Genomic DNA, 20,456 nt, shown 5'->3' with positions numbered 1-20,456 from the left:
TACAATGTATGCTACATTTATGTGGGTTTTGTTTTCTTTTTGATAGAGCTATCAGTAAAAGGGACAGTTTGTTTTGGAAGCATTTCCGTATGTTCTTTTTTCATTATTTTTAAGCCTACAGATGATGGGGCTTTTTTGCCCTCCCCTATATTTAGTCCTTGGAAATCCCCATCCTTCTGTTGTACCCAAACATGGCAGGTTTGGTTGGGGTTTTTTTGTGCTGAGCCTTTGATGTAAGGCAAAAAGCACTCTCATCCCAGCAGTTTGCAGTCCACCTGCCAGTTGGAGGGGCTGCCATGGGCTGCTTCTGTCTCTGTGTTCTAGTGCAAGCACCATCCCTCAGCTGCAAGCCTGCAGTAATTGCTTCTACGTCCATGTTGTTTCTCAGCAGACTGAGCCTCGTCTCCAGCCCAAAGAGCTCTTCTCTCCCAGAGCGTTTTCATTGCAAGCCCTTGGTGGTCAGTCTTCCCTTGACCACTCTGCATACAAAGATGCCATGAGCTCACTTTCCTTGAGTGGATGCTCTTTTAATGCCCCATCTTGTCAAGCCCTGTGTCTCATGTAAACAAGATCCAACCCCCAAGAGGAGTCCTTTTCCACCACAGCGCAGAAAGTGCTGAGAGACTACACAAAACTGCAAGACTTCCCGTGTAAGGCTATTGCTTGTACCCTTCCTGAGGGCATGAGGCTGCTTTTGTAGTCTGTGTTGATATCCAACCTAAGAAGGTTGGGGATTGAGTAGTCTTGTGATTTTTGGTGTGAAGCATAGTGATTTCCTGCTCTAGCCTAGAAGAGTTGTGAAATACCAGCGGTAGTTCTATCTTTTTGTCTTAGATAGTTGGGGAACGGGCTTGGGAAGAGAACGGGGCAGAGGGAGACAGATGTAGCATTTCACGTGTAATTCTTAAGTGACTCATGTTATGGGGCATTACAGTTGCGTTAATTTTTGTTTGTTTAGGATTCTTTCTTCTTACTTATCGTGTTTGGATTAGTATAAGGACATCAAGTTCCAGTTCCCCTGCAGGTCACCTTACCCTTAACTCACGATTTTAAAATGTGGTTTTGTTAGGCTTTCTATTTGGAGGGAAGAACAGCTACTCTAGGATGCCTCCTCCTTGCCTCTAAGTGACTCTTGAAGTCTGTAGCTACCCTGCAGTGCATGGGGTTTACAGCAGCCTCAGTCTCTTGCCTTAGATAAAGTCTTAGTAGATGGACCCCACTTGTGTCGACAGTAGATGGAGATTATGGGCTTTGGTTTTTGGTAAACTTTGTATGATAGATGGTTGGTTTGGTAGGTTTTACACTCAGACACTGAAGTAAGATACTTTGCCTTGGGGCTGTGTGGGGGGTTTTGCTGGCAGCAGGGAAGACTGGCTGTTGTGAAAGTCAGGCCAAGGCATGCAGTTTTTCTTCGAGTATGTTGAACTCAATGGACCAAACTTCAGCAAAGGAACTCGAAGAAAAATTGTTCTTCTGTATTTATACATTAGTACAAATTTCCTGATTTTGGAGGGGGTTGGGGGAAGTAACAGTCTCTGATATTTTATCCCATTTGTTTCATTCTTCCTGCCACTTAAGTTTTTGTACGGATTTTGTTTGTTTGTTGTTGTTGTTTGTTGTTAAATGACTTTTGTGATAAACTCAACAGAAGTATTTTTCTGAAATAAAGAAATAAAAGGCCTAGATTCTTCCACTGCTGCTGTCCACTGATGCTTTATCACTCTGCCAAGCTCTGTGTGCTGCCAAGCAGGCTGCGAGGGGTTCTACTTTGTCCCTCTCCTGCCCTACCAGACTAGTCTGTTCCCTTTGCTGCAGTGCCTTGTGTCCCCATATTATCCACAGCTGGGCTTCATCTTCTCACATTGCCCTTGTCTACAGCATAGGCAGCTGCTTCTGAGTTAGTTATCCGTGGCTGCCTTCACCATTGGGAGTGGAGGATGAGGGCATTTGTAGGATGTGATTTATCTGATGTGGTTTAGGTGCATACTTTATGGTGAGCTAAACTGTATACTTTCTGCAGTTGCCCCCAGGCATACTACATGATTTGGCTGAGTATTAGGTTACGGTTTCATAGCAGAAAGCAGTTTCTGACTTTCTTTCCTACAGCTCCAGTAACTTCATCTGTAAGTTCTTGGCCACTGGAAAAGCTGATTTGGGTGTCCCTTAGAAGTTAGCCTTTGTCAGCTGCTGTTTGGAAGGCGCTTCATTCAACACCAAGCCATGCTTTGAAATCTGAGGTGGACCAGAGAGAGCTGGAGTTATTCTCAGCTGGAGTGAGCAGCAGCACAAAAAAGGCCCAGAAGGGAAGAGTGGTGACCTTTCTGAACAAGGGGTGAAAGGAGGGAGCTGTCATGTGAGGGCTCTCAGCTGCTTGAGGGGAAGTGGGAATCCACAGTAGGAAAGATGATTTAAATAAGCATTTTGTTTCGGAGCTTTGTTCTCTGCTGTGTGCATGATGGGTGCCTTTCACATGTGCTCAGTGGTAGTACCTGGTAGGTGTCATTTGGGGTGAGAAGGTCCCTGCCACGTTTATCTTCACGGAGAGATGAGCAGTATGACTTGAAGTGGAGCACAAGTGTCATAACTCTATTGCTATGCCAACTGCTTGTTTTCCCTTTTCATTGAACCTGTCTGGTAAGATGACAAGTTGCATAAAATGGGTTTAGATAGTATCTCAGTACTAAAATTATTTTCCCAACCTTTTGTTAAAAAATGCAAAGCTGCCATCAGCAGATTTGTGTACAGACCCCTGCTATCTCCATAGCTGTGTAAGAGCTAAACTCACAACTTCAAATAAAACCAGAATCACACTTTGTGGTTTTTTTCTCCACCACCACTCCCAAATTTTAATCCTTAGCTATTCCAGCTATTGAGGTACTTCTATTTAAAGCAGATACATTAACACATTCAGACCAGCAAGTGTGAGTTTATCGTGGACCATGGCAGGGCTCTTGTATTTTCTTGCAATGTAAATAACAATTTAAACTGGCAGTCTTCACTGCTTGAAGGTGAAAGGCCCCTTTTGATTCTTTATGGGAAAGAGAAATCTGGAGTGGTTATCACTCCAGGCTTTAAAAAGCTCTAGCAAGCCTTGCTGTACTGCATTACAAAGTTCAACAGGAGTACCTGGCTTTGGTTCTTCAAATTTTTTTTTCTCCTGTGAGTTTCATTTCAATATCCAGTAGTTGTGAGGTTGAGTTTGGTGGTGACTAAAATGGCAGGAGAGAGATTAAGAAGGGAAAAAAAGTTAACAAAGTGAGGATGAAATTAGCTGGATCTAGTGAGGATGGAAGGAGGAGAGTGAGTGAAGTAAAGGTGAAGACTAGAGCATCCTTTTTGAAGTAAAATGTCTTAAGTCAGTAAGAATTTTATTGCTGGTGTTGTTCTTCAGCTTCTGGGCAGAGATCATGAAGGGAAGGCTCTAAGGAAGTCACGGTAGTTTATCTGGTTTTCTCCACAAGAACACTGGTCAATCAGCTGGGGAAAAAAAAAAACCAAAACCAAAACCAACATAACACCACCATAAAGAGTTGGAAGAAGCTGCAAAGCTGCATATCTGTTTTTTTTTTAGGGGAAACTGCCCAGAGGTACTCCTTGTGTGACAGAGCAGACCTTATTCCCCTCTGTGGAAGAGCCTTAATAGTCCTGAATCATAGGTAACCTTGAATGTTTATAAATGACAGTAATCTATGCAAGGAAAAGAGTTGATGTGTTTGAGTTCAATCCTGATTCCTTTCTGAGTATCACCACAGTGACAGTAGATCCACAAAAAAATAAAGTGTGGCCACAGACTGACATAGGCCACAGCAAATCTTTCAGAAACCCCATAGAAATCTCCACCAAAAGCGGGATGGGGGCAGCATATCTGAACAGTTACTCTTCACTGGTGTCACTTCGGTGTGTGCACATGGCATAAAGTGGAGACACAGATAATTGAGCTCAGCAACAGACCTACTAATGAGCCAGTTCTGGTATCCATGCCTGACCCTGCACTGTGTTACAGCACTATAGCCTTTGTGTGCTTAAGGGGAAGAAAGAGGGCTTTTGTTTCTTTAATTGCATAACTAATCTCCTTCTGACACTCAGGGAGATGGAAAAGGTCTAATATCACAGTTCCTCAAAAGGATTCTTCTTCCCCTTGTCGCCTGGAGACAGATTTACTAGGGTTGCTCTTGTGTGACTGGCAGCTGTGCTCCTCCCCAATCCAGACAGTAAGCTATCTATCTGCTCTATGTTTAATTTACACCACCGCCATGCTGCTGAGGGCTCTGGGCACACTCTTACTAAGATTTCAAGAGAGAAGAGGGATGCTTTTAGTGTACAGGTCCTAGATGGGGATTCAAACAATTGTCCTCCAGCCACATGCATATCACTTCATCTCTCATCCTCGGAGCTGAAGCAGAAAGGGCTGTCACCATATTGTAAATTCCTCAGGGCAGAGTGGTCTCTGATGAGCTCTAGCACAGCAACGCCCTGGGTTCTCATCAAAGGCCTTCGTTCAGTGCCCATTCAGAGACATAAATGCCTGTGCACCTTTCTAACCACAGCTGTGATGCTCATGCTTGGCTGGTTTAGAAAATTATTATTATATTTTAGCAAGGGAAATACTCTCTCTGGTTTCTAGATTTCTTTAAAGTCTGAGTCTGCTTTTATTGGCCACTAATCTACTGCATGTCACATTATGCTTAGAAAGCATCCTTGCCAGGCATATTCCCGGAAGAATCCTTCATCCCTGCTGTGTGAATTTTCTTCTTCAGTTTCCCCTCACATTTTCTATTATGCAGGCTGTGATCTGCACGTATGTATTGTGACTATAGTGCCCAGCAAGTCTATGTTTTAGTTGTGTTAACCAAGTGGCTATGATTTAAATTTTAGTTCTCAAATCTTCAATTCAGTTGCTGTTAAATCTAGAATGCATCTAATCTTTCCTCAGGCTCATTACCTAAGCACCTCAGTGTCACCCCTACTCAATCCCAGGTGTGCTTAAGTCATGACAGACACTCAGTAGCTCTGCAGTAGCCTATGCCTGGTCTCTATCATGATATACAACCTCTTCTGCTCATCTCTGAGACCTGAGCCAACAGGCACCACACAACAAACACTAGGCTGCTCATTTGGGGGGCAATCTGGATATAATTTCTTCCCTTTACTTAGAGGACAGCAATTATTATGTCCTCCTTTGAGACCCAGGCTCATCCAACAGCTCGGAGGCCTTTCTGAGTTGGTACTCTCTTGCCCTTTTCTTGAAGCTGCTCCCCTTTGTAGGGTAGAGCAGCTGGTGCTCACCTGGCCAGGGCTGGTTTGCAGAAGAGCATTTTTGGAAGAGCTATAAGAAGGGAATTCAATATGCACAGCACCTCTTCCTTCTGACCTTGTTAAGAGTGGTGTTGGTCGGCACACTCAAGCTGTCACAAAGGGATAACAATTTTGCTTTGTCCAGGATGCCAGAGCCATCCTTGTCACACTGAAGAAATGCCTCCTGAATGTTCTTGTTGTTCAAGTGCTTATGGGGCTTCAGATCTTCCTGAACACGCACAATTAATTCATCCAGTTCCTGCTTGCTGGTCCCAAGCTTGGGGATGTCACTGTAGAAGAGAGGAAGAAGAGGACTTCATGCAAAAGCTACTTCTGGCAGCCTTACTGTAACACTTTTGTGTGCCAACTGCCCATCACAGCTGGCCAGGCTGTATTTCTGAATACACAGCAGGCTTCTGGGGTGCTTGTTTTTTAATGCAAGCTCACCTCAGCTTGGCCTTGGAGATGAAGCTCAGTCTTGATCTTGGAGCATTGAGTAAGCTGTTTTCCCTTTGCAGGACATTTTCCCCATGCACCTTTTGCCTACAGGTGCTCTGGGAGCACAGGCATTTTCTTGTGTGCTTCATACAGCTCCAGGAACTGTATGCCACTCTAGTTTCAACCGGAGTCCCTGAACTACCATGATACTAACTGACCCCCAAAGTGTGCTGTGAGGTAATAGGGTCGTTACTGGGTCACCCAAAACGGGTCCTGACAGCTGAAAAAGAGGCTCTGCTGGGCTGATAAGCACAGCCAGAGCAAATGAAAAAGACTTCACCAGCTCTCCACTGAGCTTACAAGCATCTACTGAGTCATGCAGATACTGTCAGCAGCATCTGTTACGGTTAACTACTGCCTTTTGGGAAAAGATGACTCTGCCCATTTAGCTATATCTCTGCTGCTGAGTCAGAGCTGTCCCTCAAGGTTTTTTGGGTCAGTAGCAGCCACGACATTATATCACACAGACCTGACCCTCCCTGTATGTGTCCAGACACAGGCTCTTGGAGCTGAATAATCAGCTGCGCAGCCATTGGACAACAGGCTAGAGCTGAACTCAGGACAAGCCCGTAGAGGCTGCTGGAAATGCCCTTAGCTGTGAAACATAAGTCTTACTTAGCTCCACACCACCATCCTTTGAAGCTTACCTGTTGTCAGTCTCCTTTACCACCTGCTTTGGGTGAAAATGATCCCTCAGGGATTGCAGTGTTGCCGCAGGGAAACTCTCTGCATTGCTCTCCATATAATTAAGCACATATTCATCAGCGTCAGTGATAACAAACCTGTGGCCAAATACTGGGGAAGAGGAATTAAAAAAAGCAGTGTTAACTTGCCTTTCAGCATGGGTAAGTCATTCCATCATCCAGGAGAGAGCATTGATTCTCTCTTGTGGCTGGGCTCAGGGCTGAAGGAGAACTGCTATTTGTTTCAGTCCTTGAAGTGAGAATAGTTTCACTGACTCAAAGAGAGTTCTGCTGCAAGAAGAGCAGCTGCTGAGAGCAAAGGCCCTGTGCCTGAGCCTACAATGACTCCTCCATTAACACTGGTGTGTTTCTAAATGTTTCAGTATTACATTTATTTTCCTTACAGGATAGAATTACGGCCTTTGCTGCTGGTATTCATCCGGCATAGCTTTAACCCTGTGAATCCTGGCAGGTCCCAAATTGTGAATGGAATACATACTATGGAGAATAAAGCTCTTTTCCTAATTATGTCAAAGGTCCAAACACTGGCAGTAGCAGTTATATCAAAGTACACCAGCTGGTGACCTGGAAACTCAAATGTGATGAGACCCAGAAAGAACAGATCTTCCAAGTGAAGGAGGGTATATGAACTATCCGTGCAATTAGTGACATATCAAAGCAGGCACTGAAAAACAATGCCCAGAGGATATCCAACCAGGCTGGATCTTACCTTCAATTGCAGAGCCAATGGTGAGATCAGAGGGCCCATAGTACGTGGCATTTTCTGTAGTTGAGCCTGGTTTGGCAACTCTGGTCTTTCTTAAGTATTTGCCTCCAATGATACCAGAGTTACGGACTGGGGGTTCATAGATGCTGATCATGTCATTGGAGAGGAAATAAGAGAGGATGAAACGACGCTTTCTGTCCTCGGGATTTGGTGATTCCTAGAGGAAAGGTAGTGGCTTTGAAAAGAATATTGGAATTAGGTTTTTATTTCCTGGGGTGCTTAGGAGTACCTGGTAACCCACTTACAAGCACCCAGAGTTCATAGCTTTTTTTTTTATAGCTGAATGAACAAAGCACATGCTGTAGGCCAAAAGCTACAGATATGCTGACAGAGTGTAAGAAAGCCCTAGGAGGCATTAAATATCTGAATTTCAAAGGTTACATGCTCTAGTCAGGCTCTCAGAAGCAGAATCTGGGCTGCAGTGACCAAGTACATTCAGTGTTTCCACACACTGACTAATCCAAGAGAAAGGAATATCCTATATGGAATGATTCACCACAGAGAGACTGGCTGTAAAATTCAGTATTAAAGTTATACTTTTTATTATAATGAGTGCCTGAGAGAGGTTGGTGATGCTTTCAGCTCTTAGTCACAGGAAGACACTCCCCTGACACACCAGTAGGTTTACTTGCTTAGTTTAAAATTAAGTGGATCTGAACTCATCAGCTGTGACCTTTAGGAACTCCTGCACAATAGGGAGAAGAAATCAGCCCTTATTCACCCTGAGTGTTTGGAGAAGGCAGGCACCAGGCAGCACAGGAAATGCCATTGCTACTGCTGGATGTGCCAGAGGCTCCTTGCATAAACCCACTGTAAAACTGGCACAAATGCCAGGGTCTGAATGCCATTGTTGTGGGTGGAAAGCACCATCTCCGTGGACTCTCCACCTTCTCTGCTGGCAATTGGCTGCTCTGCTAGCACAGCCCTTTGCTGGCCACTGCAGCCAGGACTAGCCTGAAGAAGGAGAGGCGCTGGGAGCTAGCAGCGGAGAGGCAGCAAGCTCACGCTTGTGGCAGCGGTTGAAGGCAGGCAGGGGCACAGTGCCCAGTTGCAATGCTGTTTCAGTTAGGGCCATCTGTCATGTGCTGATGTCAGTAAGAGTTTTCCCATAAATGGCTGTGGTTTTGTAGCATGTCTGTTTTGTATTTTCTGCCTGTTTTTTTCTACCTTTATGTGCTACTAATTGTCACAGCAAGTACACAATAACCCAACGGCATCCCCTGAGGGGCACTCATGTTGGCTTGAGGAACTCTCTTTTCCCACCAGCACAGAGGAGAATTTGCAAACAGCCTTGTCTGAGCAGGCTGTTCCTCCCATCCTTCTGACTCTACAACATAAGCTGGCACTATACCACCAAAGAAAGCACTTACCAGGGCCACCTCGTATCGCAGCACCTTGTTGTCATTCTCTAGCATCTTAATTACATCTTTCCGGGGAGGTTTTGGAAGCAGAGAAAAGCAGTTCTGAAGGGTGTCTTCAAGGATGCCAAAACCATTATAGGGAGGAATTATCTTCATCCAGAGGACATATCAAGCATAAACAGTTGAAATTAAGAACAAGACAATGTTTGCAAGACAACTTATCAGAAACCATCTGTTTGGAAAGAAATCTGTGACCAGATAGCAATAGCTGTGACATCCTGCCCAGTAGAGATGTTACTAGCCTGTCCATGTGTTGGACCCCTTTCTTATAGAAAATATTCAAGAGAATTAAGAAAACCTGAAATTCAGAAAGCCAGGTAATTTGTTTGAATAAAGAGACTATGGCTGTACTAATAACTAAATCTTCCTGTGCACGGGAACTTAATCATCTGTATGGTCACACTGTTAACCTAATCCCCATCATGTTTGTGGTTTGTAGGCCATCTAGCACTCAAAACCATTCCTAGGCACAGTCTGGGAAGTAACAATGGCTCTGATCATCCCCAGGAGGCAGTTTGGACTTGGCAACTCTGTTTCGGACGGTGAGGGAGAGTTTAGTAGTATGAAGCAGCCAGACTGTGCCACTTGGCTTCCCAGCCAAAACTGAACCTTGACACTGTTTAATGTTCTAGTATACATTACCAGAGTTCTTTCTATCACTATTAGCAAGTGCTTTGTCCTTTACAATACTGGAAATCAATGGTTTCAGAGGACTTTCATTTTTATATCAGTGATGACCATTCTTGCTTTGCCTTTTTTGAAGTTACTCACTCTTTTCTTTAAGCTGAACTTGTTTCCTACAGGTTCTTATTAAGCTGAACCTATGCTTTACTATAAAAGCTTATACGAGCTGCTTTCTTCTCTTCCTTCCTTTGAGAAACTGTTTGCAGTACCTGTGGAACTTCCTCAGGTGGTTTCTTCTTTATTTCCACTGGCTGGAAGTCAGTGATGCCAAATTTGTCACGATAGAAGTTTCGGGTGAACTCATCACAATCATAGATGAAGAAATTGCGTCCAAGGAGGGTGGTAGATTTGCCGACAGCAAAATCTTTAGCTGTGTACCACTCAAGTACCTCCTGATCAGAGATCTCCATCACACACGTTGGGAAAGTCTCTAAGGACGAGAGAGCAAAAGGAAAAATAAGGTAATCAGGCAGATATTCACATTTCCTATTGAAAAGCGATATAAAAGCAAACTGTATAAATAGCTCTGGGGAGCTGTTGGTACTGCTGTCCTGCCACCGCTTCCCAAGAGATAAAGAATTTAGTGATTATTTTAAGAACTTAACTTTTCTTTGACCAAAACTGATGACACTTGTAATGTTCTCAGCAAAAATCCTCCAGACTCAGCGTACCTCTGACACAGCCACCACGTATGTGTCTACCCACCAAGGCCCTTCAGCACAGAGAGATGTGCTGGTCAATCTAAACTTACTTTTCTTGTCCACAAAGGTTTTGGGTAAGCGTTGGCGTCTTATCAGCACTGGGAATGAGTCTCTACCATCATTTTGCTTGTGGACTTCCCGAACCTCCACTGTGTCATCTGCCAAGTAGTAATGGATGATGTAAGGCCGATTCTCACCAAAGATGCTGTTAGTGTCATCCCACATGGCATAGAAGCGAAGGACCTGGGGTGGAGAAAAAAGAGGCAGAGAAGACAAACAAAGACTAGAATTATTAATGCTTTGTCCAAATGAAGTGACTTAAAATTAGATATTAGGAAAAAATTCTTTACTATGAGGGTGCTGAGGCCCTGGCACAGGTTGCCCAGAGAAGCTGTGGCTGTCCCATCCCTGGCAGTGTTCAAGGCCAGGTTGGATGGGGCTTGGAGCAACCTGCTCTAGTGGAAGGTGTCCCTGCCCGTGGCATGTGGGTTGGAACGGGATGAGATTTAAGGCCCCTTCAACCCAAACCATTCTGTGATTCTATGAAATGGGTTAGGTGATTGGAGGCATCTCACCAAGCTTCTCTATCAGGTCCAGAAGAGCCAAGCCATTGCACTGTGGAGACTGGGATGATTCGGCTGCTGAGGCAGCAGTGGGAAGGGCAGCAGTAGCCTGGAGAGTTGGACAGGCTTGGCTTACCTTGACAACAGTGAGTGAGAGAGAAAGAGTTTATGCTAAGACAATAGATTTAGTTCAGGAAGAATAAGGAAAATGGGGGGGCGGGGGGGAAGTGATTAAAAAGCAGCAGAAAATAATTGCCCAGGAATGAGTGGGGAAGTAGTCTTAAGGGAAGTGATTTTTATAACGAAACTTAATACAGTAAGACAGAATTTTGTTTTGACTCTTAAACCTCTTAGAGGTTTCATGGCCAATTCTTCACTGCTGTTATGCCAAAGAAGGCAGAGAGGAATATACTTGTCAGTCCTGAGGAGGCTGCATTCACTGCAGGCCCAATCTTATTTCTGCTTAGTGGAAATATCATCTGTTAATGCCACAGAAATCAAACTCCTCACACTGCAGTGCTCAAGAGTTCCCCAAGGCACAGCTCCTAAACAGACAGCCCGATAGCAGACAGAGTTGGCCCAGCACAGACCTGAGTCACTAAAGCTAAACTGTCAGTAAAATGGCAGCCATGGCACAGCTTGCATCGACACAGCAAAACTGTCTGCTCCCCTCAAAACAGGGTGACAATATCCTAAATGCAACCGGATACAATCCTGGCCTGTGCTAATTCCTAGCTGATGGCCAGGAACTGTTTGACTGATAGCTGGCCAGGGACAACATGCAGAACTTGGGTCATGCCCTGCCCCTGTTTTATTTCCTAGTATAGATATGGTCTATAGGGTTTCTTACATTGTTGCTAGATGAAAAGGTGAAGATCCAGAGGAGCATAGAGGAGAGTGTTAGTCAATTGTGTGCACAAGGAGAATTCAATCAGACCAAGTGGCATTTGTATTTGTCTGAAACTGCCCACTCTAGCACCTGGCACTGGTGTTTTGGAGGAAGAGAGGAGTGGATGCAGCAGGGGTTTTGGTCATAGAAATGCATCTGGCTACAAACTTTCTGAGACAGGTAGCTTATCTCATCCCGACAGAAAGCAAGAGAGAAATGGAGGATTTAGAGCATAGGCTTTGCAATCCAAAGAGAAGCTGTTTACAAGGCACAAAGCTTAGGAAAAACATAAAAGATCTTGTTTCTCACTAAAGCCAAAAGAGGAGGAAATCTGGAATCTGTTCAGTGGAGTGAGGTTTTTTAGAATGAGTAAGGTTGCAGACATTCACAGACTCGGGTTTCAGTAACGGGCAGTCTGTAATGTGGGTAATCACTACCAGCTCTCTCACCTGCTTGTCGTAAGTCAAAAACTGTTTGAGTTGGTCAAAATCTGATGGTGTGATGTACTTGCGCACGGGCACCTGACGCAGTTCTGTGTAAGGATCAAAAGCCATTTTCTCTGGAGGGTTCACTTCAATTCCTTGGCTCTCCAGGAACTCCTAGGAAGGTCAACTGAGGTATTAATGGTGCCGAAAGTTCTGAAGGTAAGAACTGCAGGTTACAGATTGGCTGAGATGAGTGTTGCCAGACTACTGCAAGTTCATTCCTCACAGATCACTAGCCTGCAGAAGTATTAGTTCTAGTGCAAGAGCAAATAAAATGGAAGATGACCGAGATGTTTCTGTTCAAGCTCCTTCTTAGCTTTGCTTGTCTTTTAATTAATCAGGGCAGTCCTGTCCTCAATCCTAACTCAGACTTTACTTGAGCACAGTTTTCCTTCGCCTTAGGGCTTTAAATGTAGGGTCACTGTCAGTTGGTAAATGAAAAAGATTAAATTAGTGCCTAACTGCAGATGGAGTCAGTCAGAATTTGCAAGAGATCTAGGGCTCCCCAATGTGTGCACAGTGGAATTTAGTGTTACCCACACCAGGCCCACCAAGGCCCTTCAGGCCATAAGGATATGTGCCAGAGTGGCAGCGTCATTCCATCTTTCAGGAGAAGTACTTTTCCCACAGAGAGAGGGCAATCTGCTTGTTTATAAAGGGATCCTTTGCTTACATTGGATGCATCAACAAACTCTAGGGTATTACTTTTGAACTCACATCAGTCACCCAAAGCAACCTCTGAAGCCAACAGACTTCTTCCCTTTCTGGCCTTGGGAAGTGGCCCATGAAAACATTCAGCCCAGGAAGCCTCTATGTAAACATCTCCAACAGGCACATGAGATCACCCTGAAGATTCACAAGGCAGATTCACACTTTCAGGCTCACTATTCTCTGGTCTGGAGTATGCCAGTTACTGATAAACGGGCTATTGGCCTTGAGATACAGACCCACATAGCTGATTTCATGTTTTCCATGAACCAACCAACATTAACATGAGGACCAGCTCTTCATCTCCTGTGAACTGACTTTAACTGTTCTAGCAGAGCTGGCCCCACATGTTCTCAACAGCCACATATATACTAATATACGTCTGGGAACATTCCTGGGCACTGAGACCAACTGGCATGGAATAGCCTGCATCTACACTTCTCTCAGTCTCCAGGACAGGTTGGCTGCATGTAATTCACCTATCAGGAATGGTCCCTGGAGCATTCTAACTCCTGGACTGCTTCTGAGAATTGCTTGGAAGAATAGAATTATAGAATAGTAGTGGACCAGCACTGAGATTATACTGGGGACAATCTAGCAGGATAGCACTATATTGTATTTGTTACTACTTGTTACTGGATTGCTATTATCTCATTTACTGGTATAGAAATAGCCAGAAATAGAAAAGCGGACAATGAATATGCTCTCTTAGAAAGGTCAGTTCACACCACGATTCTCAACCCACAGATCATAACCTCTCTTCTGGCTTGGATGTAGATGGGTGCAGAGTTAATTACTGCGCTCCCTCCCCCTGTTTTTAGCAGAGGAGATATAAGTCAGAAAAGAGTTAGGATTAGTAGTTTCTCTCTCACATATGCACAATGTTTCATCTGAAATCTAAGCAGTTAAACACACTGAGATGAACTGAGAATTTGTATTGTAAAGAGAAGTCCTGAGAACAAAGGACAGGCTCCCAGAAGTCCTGAGGCAAAAGTACTGAGCAATTAACTCAGCAAATATCATACCTTGAACTCCCCATTTATCTGAAGAAAGAAGTCTTCACGAAAAGCAAAATGAAAGATTGTGAGCAACTATATTGTGAAAGCTATAGATGCAGACTACTGGACCCTAACAGGTCTGTCCACCTGTAACTCCTGTGATTCTTTTTGTCAGTGTTTCCTGTACAAGCAACACACCTGTGTGAATCGGTCACAGTCGACTATGCGGTATGTCCTGCCATACATGGTGATGTTTATGCCCCGATTCAGATCTTTCCAATGGTAATGTTCCCCATGGTCATTCTTGGGCACCCGGTGGCGTCTAATATGTTTGCCTTGAGGAATACCAGAGTTCTGCACAACAGGTTCTATGACGTACATGCTGTCATCTTCCAAATAGTAGTAGATACACACTTGGCGGATCCGGTAATGCTCTTCTGCAGAGAGAGGAACATCCTCCTGGAAATAGGCATCAAACTTCAAAATCTGCCAAAGGGATAATAAAGACAAAAAAAAAAAAAAAGGAGAGAGAAAAAAAAATCTTGAACACCACAATTAGGTTATTAAGACCAAAAATTTATTTGTAATTTGGCAGTGTGAAGTTATTGGATTGTAATCCATAAAATCATCCAAGCCAACTGTAGCCTAATTTGTGACTGGTGGAAGAGGCATCATGAGGGCTTATATCAAGATCTGCCCATTACAAGGTGTAAAAAATACAGCTTTTTCCCTCCTCCTCGATCACGTTGCTATTTCACCCACTGCCAGGTGTGTGGTTACTGATGGTAATATAGTTTACTGGCATGCATGACTTGACTTTTGTCAGCTTTGCAGACCCCGAGTTAGGGAAGCTATCAGGAGATTTTAGTAAAGAGTTCAACCACATCTGTGGATTTTTAAAAGCTGAACAGATTGTCTGAAGTAACATCTATTCAGCACTGAGAGCAAAGGCTACTATGTACTGGAGAAACAAGGACACAAATCAGCCAGTCAATCACAGTTCCTGTGCACGGCAGAAGTATGAGGAGTATTCACCCCAAGAACATTCAACACACCTAAGAGAATGTAGGTGGGCAATCAGGCCTTGCTTACCTAGAGGCCTGGGTAATTGAGTGATGGTAAAGCCAGCAAGTTCCTACCAGCCAGCAAAAGTACTTCAAAAGGGACCCTGACTCCCCTGAGCAGCATGGGGCCCCTGCTGCCACTGTGGCTTGAACGAAGGGGCAGAGAAGTATCTGGCAGATTAAACAGCAACATCTATATTACTCTGAAGGAACAGCCCCAGTAATTAACAGAGCACATCTGTTTCCCAGATTGTCCCACAGATGGGCTGAGAGTTGGCTGCAGACTGCCCTTCCAGGCTTGCCTGCATGCGCTCAGGTCTGCTGAGCCTTGCATGCTCTGCAGTGACTGCTCTCTCAGTGGCTGAGGCTGTAGTCACCAGCTTGCAGTCTGTGCAACTGGTGCATTTAAAATCCAAGGGTCAGTTTAGGACTGCTCTGAGCAGACACATTGCCACCTCCTAATCTGATATGATCACCAAAGCGTAACGCAGGAAGTATTAACAGAGCAGGACAGGCTGTAACACGCTGTGGTGACAAACACAAGCATAAATAGACAGACCACAGTTAAACCGTCTAACAGGGTCCCCATTGCAGACTGTCTTTTACAGTTTAAGCTCAGTTACAATCTCAATATAGTTTTGGAAACACAGACGGCTAGGCTGTGGCTTACAGGACAATGGTTGTATACTGAAGCTTTTTGGAGTTACTCAAACTTCTTTTCCAGTGCCTGCTGAAAGTGCTCTAGTGTAACTAGCAGGGAATGTCTTACATGGTTTACGTATTATAATCCTCCTCCCAAGCAAAGAAAGCCTCTTTCAGTCTGGGGTTCAGCTGTCTCTGACTAAGGGCTGTGGCATCTGAAAACTGCTGTACGCTGTCCCATGCACCCTGGAGCTGACTGTTTATGTCTCTGAACTTGGCCAGCAATATTCCTGGAATAAGCTTCTTTATACCTTTTTGTCAAAAGCCACGTGTGCTGGAATGAAGCCTGAAGGTGGAGCCCGCTTGACTTTTCCATAGGTCAGTGTGGGTCTCTTGCTGGATAATTCATCTAATTCAGCTTGAGAAAGCTGATTCACATACAGTCGCTCCCCACCAGACCCCACTGTTGGCAGCCAAGAAAAGGCATATCCATTTTTGTAGCCCAGTGTCTGGGACCGATGAAAACATGTTTTCTGCAGGAGGAAATCCAGCTGTTAAAATACTGCATGCACTTGGTAGATACAGCTACTGAAAGCACATAAAAACCAGCAAAGAAGTGTAATATCCAGAATTCCCCCTTACTCCCTCCCCCCCAGTTTTATTAGAACCTACTACAACAGTTATTTACAATCAGATTTTAGATCAAGAAGGCTGAAAAAGCCAATAAGTGGCTGGAGGAACAAAGCAGCAGGTGAACTCAAACCCTTGCACTGCCAAAGACTCCCCAAGACTTAAATCACTTAATTGTCCTATTGCCATCATTCTCAGTGCCTAGAATGGGGTAACAGCACTTCATCTGCCCCTGTATTTACTTCACAACCTCTTTGTTCCCTACTCTGTGTTACAGCAATACAGAGCACCATGGGACCTCACTGTGTTACTGCCTTATGGTGCTCCCTTGACTATTACACATTGTGTACTCTGTGTGTTTTCCACTGCTATTTATTTTTTTTAACCCTCTCTTGGGGATGTTACTCACAGGATTTTCTTCACTGGGCTAAATAAAGGTGTATCATGCTCACAGAACTGCAATTATGAAATGTACCAAAGCACATGAGCTGTTTCGCCATCCTTTTCCACAGTCCATGCAAGGGTCACACATTAAATAATCACAACCACAGTGTAAGATCTTATAGTAGATTAATGAGGAGCCTGGTTAAGATGAGGAGAATTCTATCTATGTGGGCACTGTATAATGCTGACTATAGGATTCACCTGTTATTTTTTTGTTTTGTTGGTTAATCTGGGTTTTGAGCTTCTTTGCTATCTGCCTCATGCCAGCTATTGAGCCATTTTTCAGGCTAAATAATTATCCAGATAGCACAGGAAGGTCTCTGCTTTGCTTAAGGACACACAAGAAGAAAATGTCAGAGCTGTGAATAAGCCCTGATCTCTGTCAGTCCAGTTCTGTTCTTCAGTACTGAAAATTAGGATCACACTTGAGTGACCCCAAGCGACTTGATGTGCTGTACCATGCCTGGTATCTCACCTGCAATCCGGAAAGCATTTGAAATCATGCATGCCTGGCTGGTCCCACTGGGCTTTCAACACTTAATGCTCCAGAGAAAGCAGCAGAAATTGCAAGTCCTTCAAAATAAAATCCCTGACTTTACCTTGACTTTTGCCAAGTAAAACAGAGTTGTACGCATTTCTAGTGCTGAAGGAACAAGCTTCAGCTCCTTTTCCAGACACAGACTTGCAACTGGTCCAAAGTTAGGCATTTGAACCACTTCTTCTCCACCCCCTCTCTCACCCCCCATGGTTAAGCCTCTAATCTTATTTATACACTCCAAGGCCCTACTTGAATTTCACATAATTGCCTGTTTTCTCTTCAAACTGGTACTACAAATCTTGCAGTGCTGTGGAGAGAGCAGTTAGGAAAACAGATTCAGGTGAAAACAAGAGAGTATACTGAAGACCTGTTAGCAGAACATCTTACAAACATTTGCCTTGCCCCAGAACTGCCATTTCCTTCTGTTAAGTAAATACAAAACGAAAGCTGTGGGAAAAATATTCAAGGAAAACCAGGAAGTTAGTCTTTCAATCAGGCAATATCAGTGTTTGTCAGAAGTACACAGGCTTTTAAGGGCCCACAGTTGCTTAAAGAAAACACCTCATAAATTCATAAGACTCTGGAGTCGATAAGCTCTCCGAAGAGAGCATGGATGCCAGATAACATCTCACAGTACCAGGTGACTAATGCAAATTTAAAAGGGAAAACCCAGAATGTAAACTCCTAATCTCAGTTGCTGCAAGTCCATATCTGAAGAAATTCCACTGAATTAAGTCGTCCTTTTTGCCAAGTATATAACACTTCATACAAACACCATTCCCCCTCCCAGTGTCTCTGTTTCTCTGTCACATTAGCACTAAGCAATAACAATACTATCTTATTTGAACACAGAGGTTTTCTTCAGCACTTCTTGGCGTTCACTTGGAAAACAAGCATTGCAGTGCCCATTTTATAGACTGGGAAACTGTGGCGAAGTGAGTTGATGGCACTCACTGAGGTTCATCCTGAGGAACCCTGCAAAGCCATTTCTGGAGTCCAGATCTCCTTAAAGCATTGCCAACAGTTCAATACCTCAAGTTACTCTAAAATAACGATCTGCTCTGCTAAGTCCCGTGGGTGTTTCTTACATACGCAGAGTGCTGCTGAAGTCAATAGAAGCATTCACATGACTAAAATGAGCAAGATTTTACTGATAGAGGAAATAGTATTTTGCTAGGGGCAGAAATTTGCATTGCATATTTCCAAAATGTTATGAATTATATTGAGAAAATAATATTATTGAGCTGAGAATAATTCTGAGATAACCTTTATTACTGCTTTGATTATTCGCTATGAGTAAATGACTCAACTTACTGGTGAAGAACTCAGTCATCACTGACTTAGGGGGTAGTTTGTTGCTAGAAGGCACCACTAAGACTTGTACAGTGACAATTTAGCCTTAGGTAGCCCTAATCCATGCATAAGCAGAATAAAGAAAAGAGAGGGTGATATTTAGGAAAACTGGGTTCCCACAAAAGCATCCAGAATGATCTGAACTGGGTTTACCAAAGCCCATTATGGCACAGTCCTTGTCAAGAGCACATCTGTCTTCAGTAAACTCTCTTGTTTTCACCTGAATCTGTTTTCCTAACTGCTCTCTCCACAGCATTGCAGGATTTGTAGTCTATAGTGCCAGTAGAATCAAACAATGGTTTGGGTTGGAATGAACCTTAAAGCTCATCCAGTTCCAACCCCCTGCCATGGGCAGGGACACCTTCCACTAGACCAGGTTGCTCCAAGCCCCTGTGTCCAACCTGGCCTTGAACACTGCCAGGGATGGGGCAGCCACAGCTTCTCTGGGCAACCTGTGCCAGGGCCTCAGCACCCTCACAGGGAACAACTTTTTCCTTACATCTTATCTAAATGTACCCTCTGACAGTTTAAAGCCATTACCCCAATATCAGCACTGGTCTAAGCAACACAAGACATTATCTTCCAAAGGGAGCTATCAGCTGAAACAAAGCTGGGAAGAAGTCGGGGAGTGTTGGTTCTCATCTGTGGTACTGCTTCCTTAAAAGGCTACTGGAAGGATTTGGGGTTATCATCAGATCAGTGTGTGGGCCACTGGAAATGGGAACTGATACCATTTGGGTATCAATTCAAGTGCAGGGGGATGAGGATGAGACTACTTCTTCCAAGGAACCTGGGAGCAGCTGAGAGGGTCTCACTCCCTTGGTCCTGGAGGCTGTAGTGTGTCAGTTCTGTGGAGGAACACCAGTTCTCAGAAGATGATCAGGTTCTCAGGTTCCAGAACGTTAGTTCTCTATGGGCTATCAAAGATTCAGTTCTGCAGGCAATACTGGGAGAGTATTTGTGGAAGTATCAGAGTTTTGGAGGAGGGGTATCAGGAGAGTATTAATAGCCCAGGAGATTGGTGACTTCAGGGTGTATCTGTACCTCTGAAGATGGTGGGTGGGTCTGGGACATAACTGTATTGGGATGGTTTTGAGGGATTAATTCCTAGTGGAGAGCTGCTTGAGGTTTGGACAGTGTTGCTGCTCCTGGGTACATCAAGAAAGTTGAGGGTCTATCAGGTGAGTTTATGGGTCCTAGTTTTGGTGGTATCAGAATAAGTAGCAGGTTCAGAACATATCTCCTTGGGAAAACTGAGATGGTTCACAGAAACAGCAGCTTTCCTGGGGAAATCATATTTCAAGACTGCAAAGTGAGTTGAGGGATATGCTTTCCCTTGGGGTATGACATGAACTGGCAGGGGAACCATTAGATGGATTCAGAGGTACTGGATTCCCATGGGATGGGTTTGCAGATAATAGTTCTGCAGTTACAGAGAAAACTTGTGGGATCTCAAATGAAGATGGTGGAACCTACCTACCTCTCCAAAGCTATCAGGACATTTTCAGAGGTTATCAGATGGGTGCAAGATGCCATGGGTTCTTAGGCACAAGTTTAAAAGCACCAAGTCTCCTGAACAGTGGTCTCAGGGATGACTGGTCCCTGAGACTTAGGGAGTACCAGGTCTGCTGTGGCTGGGGTCTGCTATGGCCAGGACACCAGCTGGGTTCAGAGGTCCTCCAGAAGTGAGTTCAGCAGACAATTGTTGGCTTTGGGAAAAAACAGGTCCCCTGAGAGAGAGATCAGTAGGTATTAGGTCTGCAGTGGAAGCTCCAAATGAGTTTACAGGGCACCAGGTCCCTTGAGGTGTGCCAAGTTTGATGCATTCCAGGTTCCCAGGACGTGGGTTCATAGGACACCAAGTCCCCTCAGGGATATTAGCTGTGTTCAGGAGGTACCAGACCTCTTAGGGGAATTAGAGGGTGTCTGAGGGGATAGGAGGTTCCCTCATGGTGGGTTCAGGGGGCAATTTGTCCTCTGGGGGAACGTTAGGCTCATTAGTGTACCAGGTCTCCTCGGGAGTTAAAGGAAAGTCTGGGGGGCTCTGAGTTAAAGGTGTCTTCAGGGGGTCCC

General features: G+C 44.4%; 1 protein-coding gene across 1 annotated transcript; it reads right to left on the bottom strand.

Moving 5' to 3' along the window:
• Positions 1 to 3,405: 3,405 nt before the first annotated feature.
• EFHC1 (EF-hand domain (C-terminal) containing 1) lies at positions 3,406 to 15,951 on the bottom strand (the record flags this gene model as incomplete). Its single annotated transcript, XM_010011477.1, has 10 exons — positions 3,406 to 3,477; positions 5,372 to 5,585; positions 6,441 to 6,588; positions 7,207 to 7,420; positions 8,634 to 8,774; positions 9,578 to 9,798; positions 10,120 to 10,312; positions 11,971 to 12,120; positions 13,911 to 14,198; positions 15,730 to 15,951. Coding segments are annotated over 10 exons (1,863 nt in total), but the record flags the coding sequence as incomplete, so codon positions are not given.
• Between the last annotated feature and the right edge of the window lie 4,505 nt (positions 15,952 to 20,456).

The sequence above is a fragment of the Nestor notabilis genome, unplaced genomic scaffold (genome assembly GCF_000696875.1).
Source record: "Nestor notabilis isolate BGI_N333 unplaced genomic scaffold, ASM69687v1 scaffold2483, whole genome shotgun sequence".
Taxonomy (NCBI): domain Eukaryota; kingdom Metazoa; phylum Chordata; class Aves; order Psittaciformes; family Psittacidae; genus Nestor; species Nestor notabilis.
The sequence above is the reverse complement of the archived record's forward strand: the minus strand, read 5'-3'. Positions and strand labels throughout refer to the sequence as shown.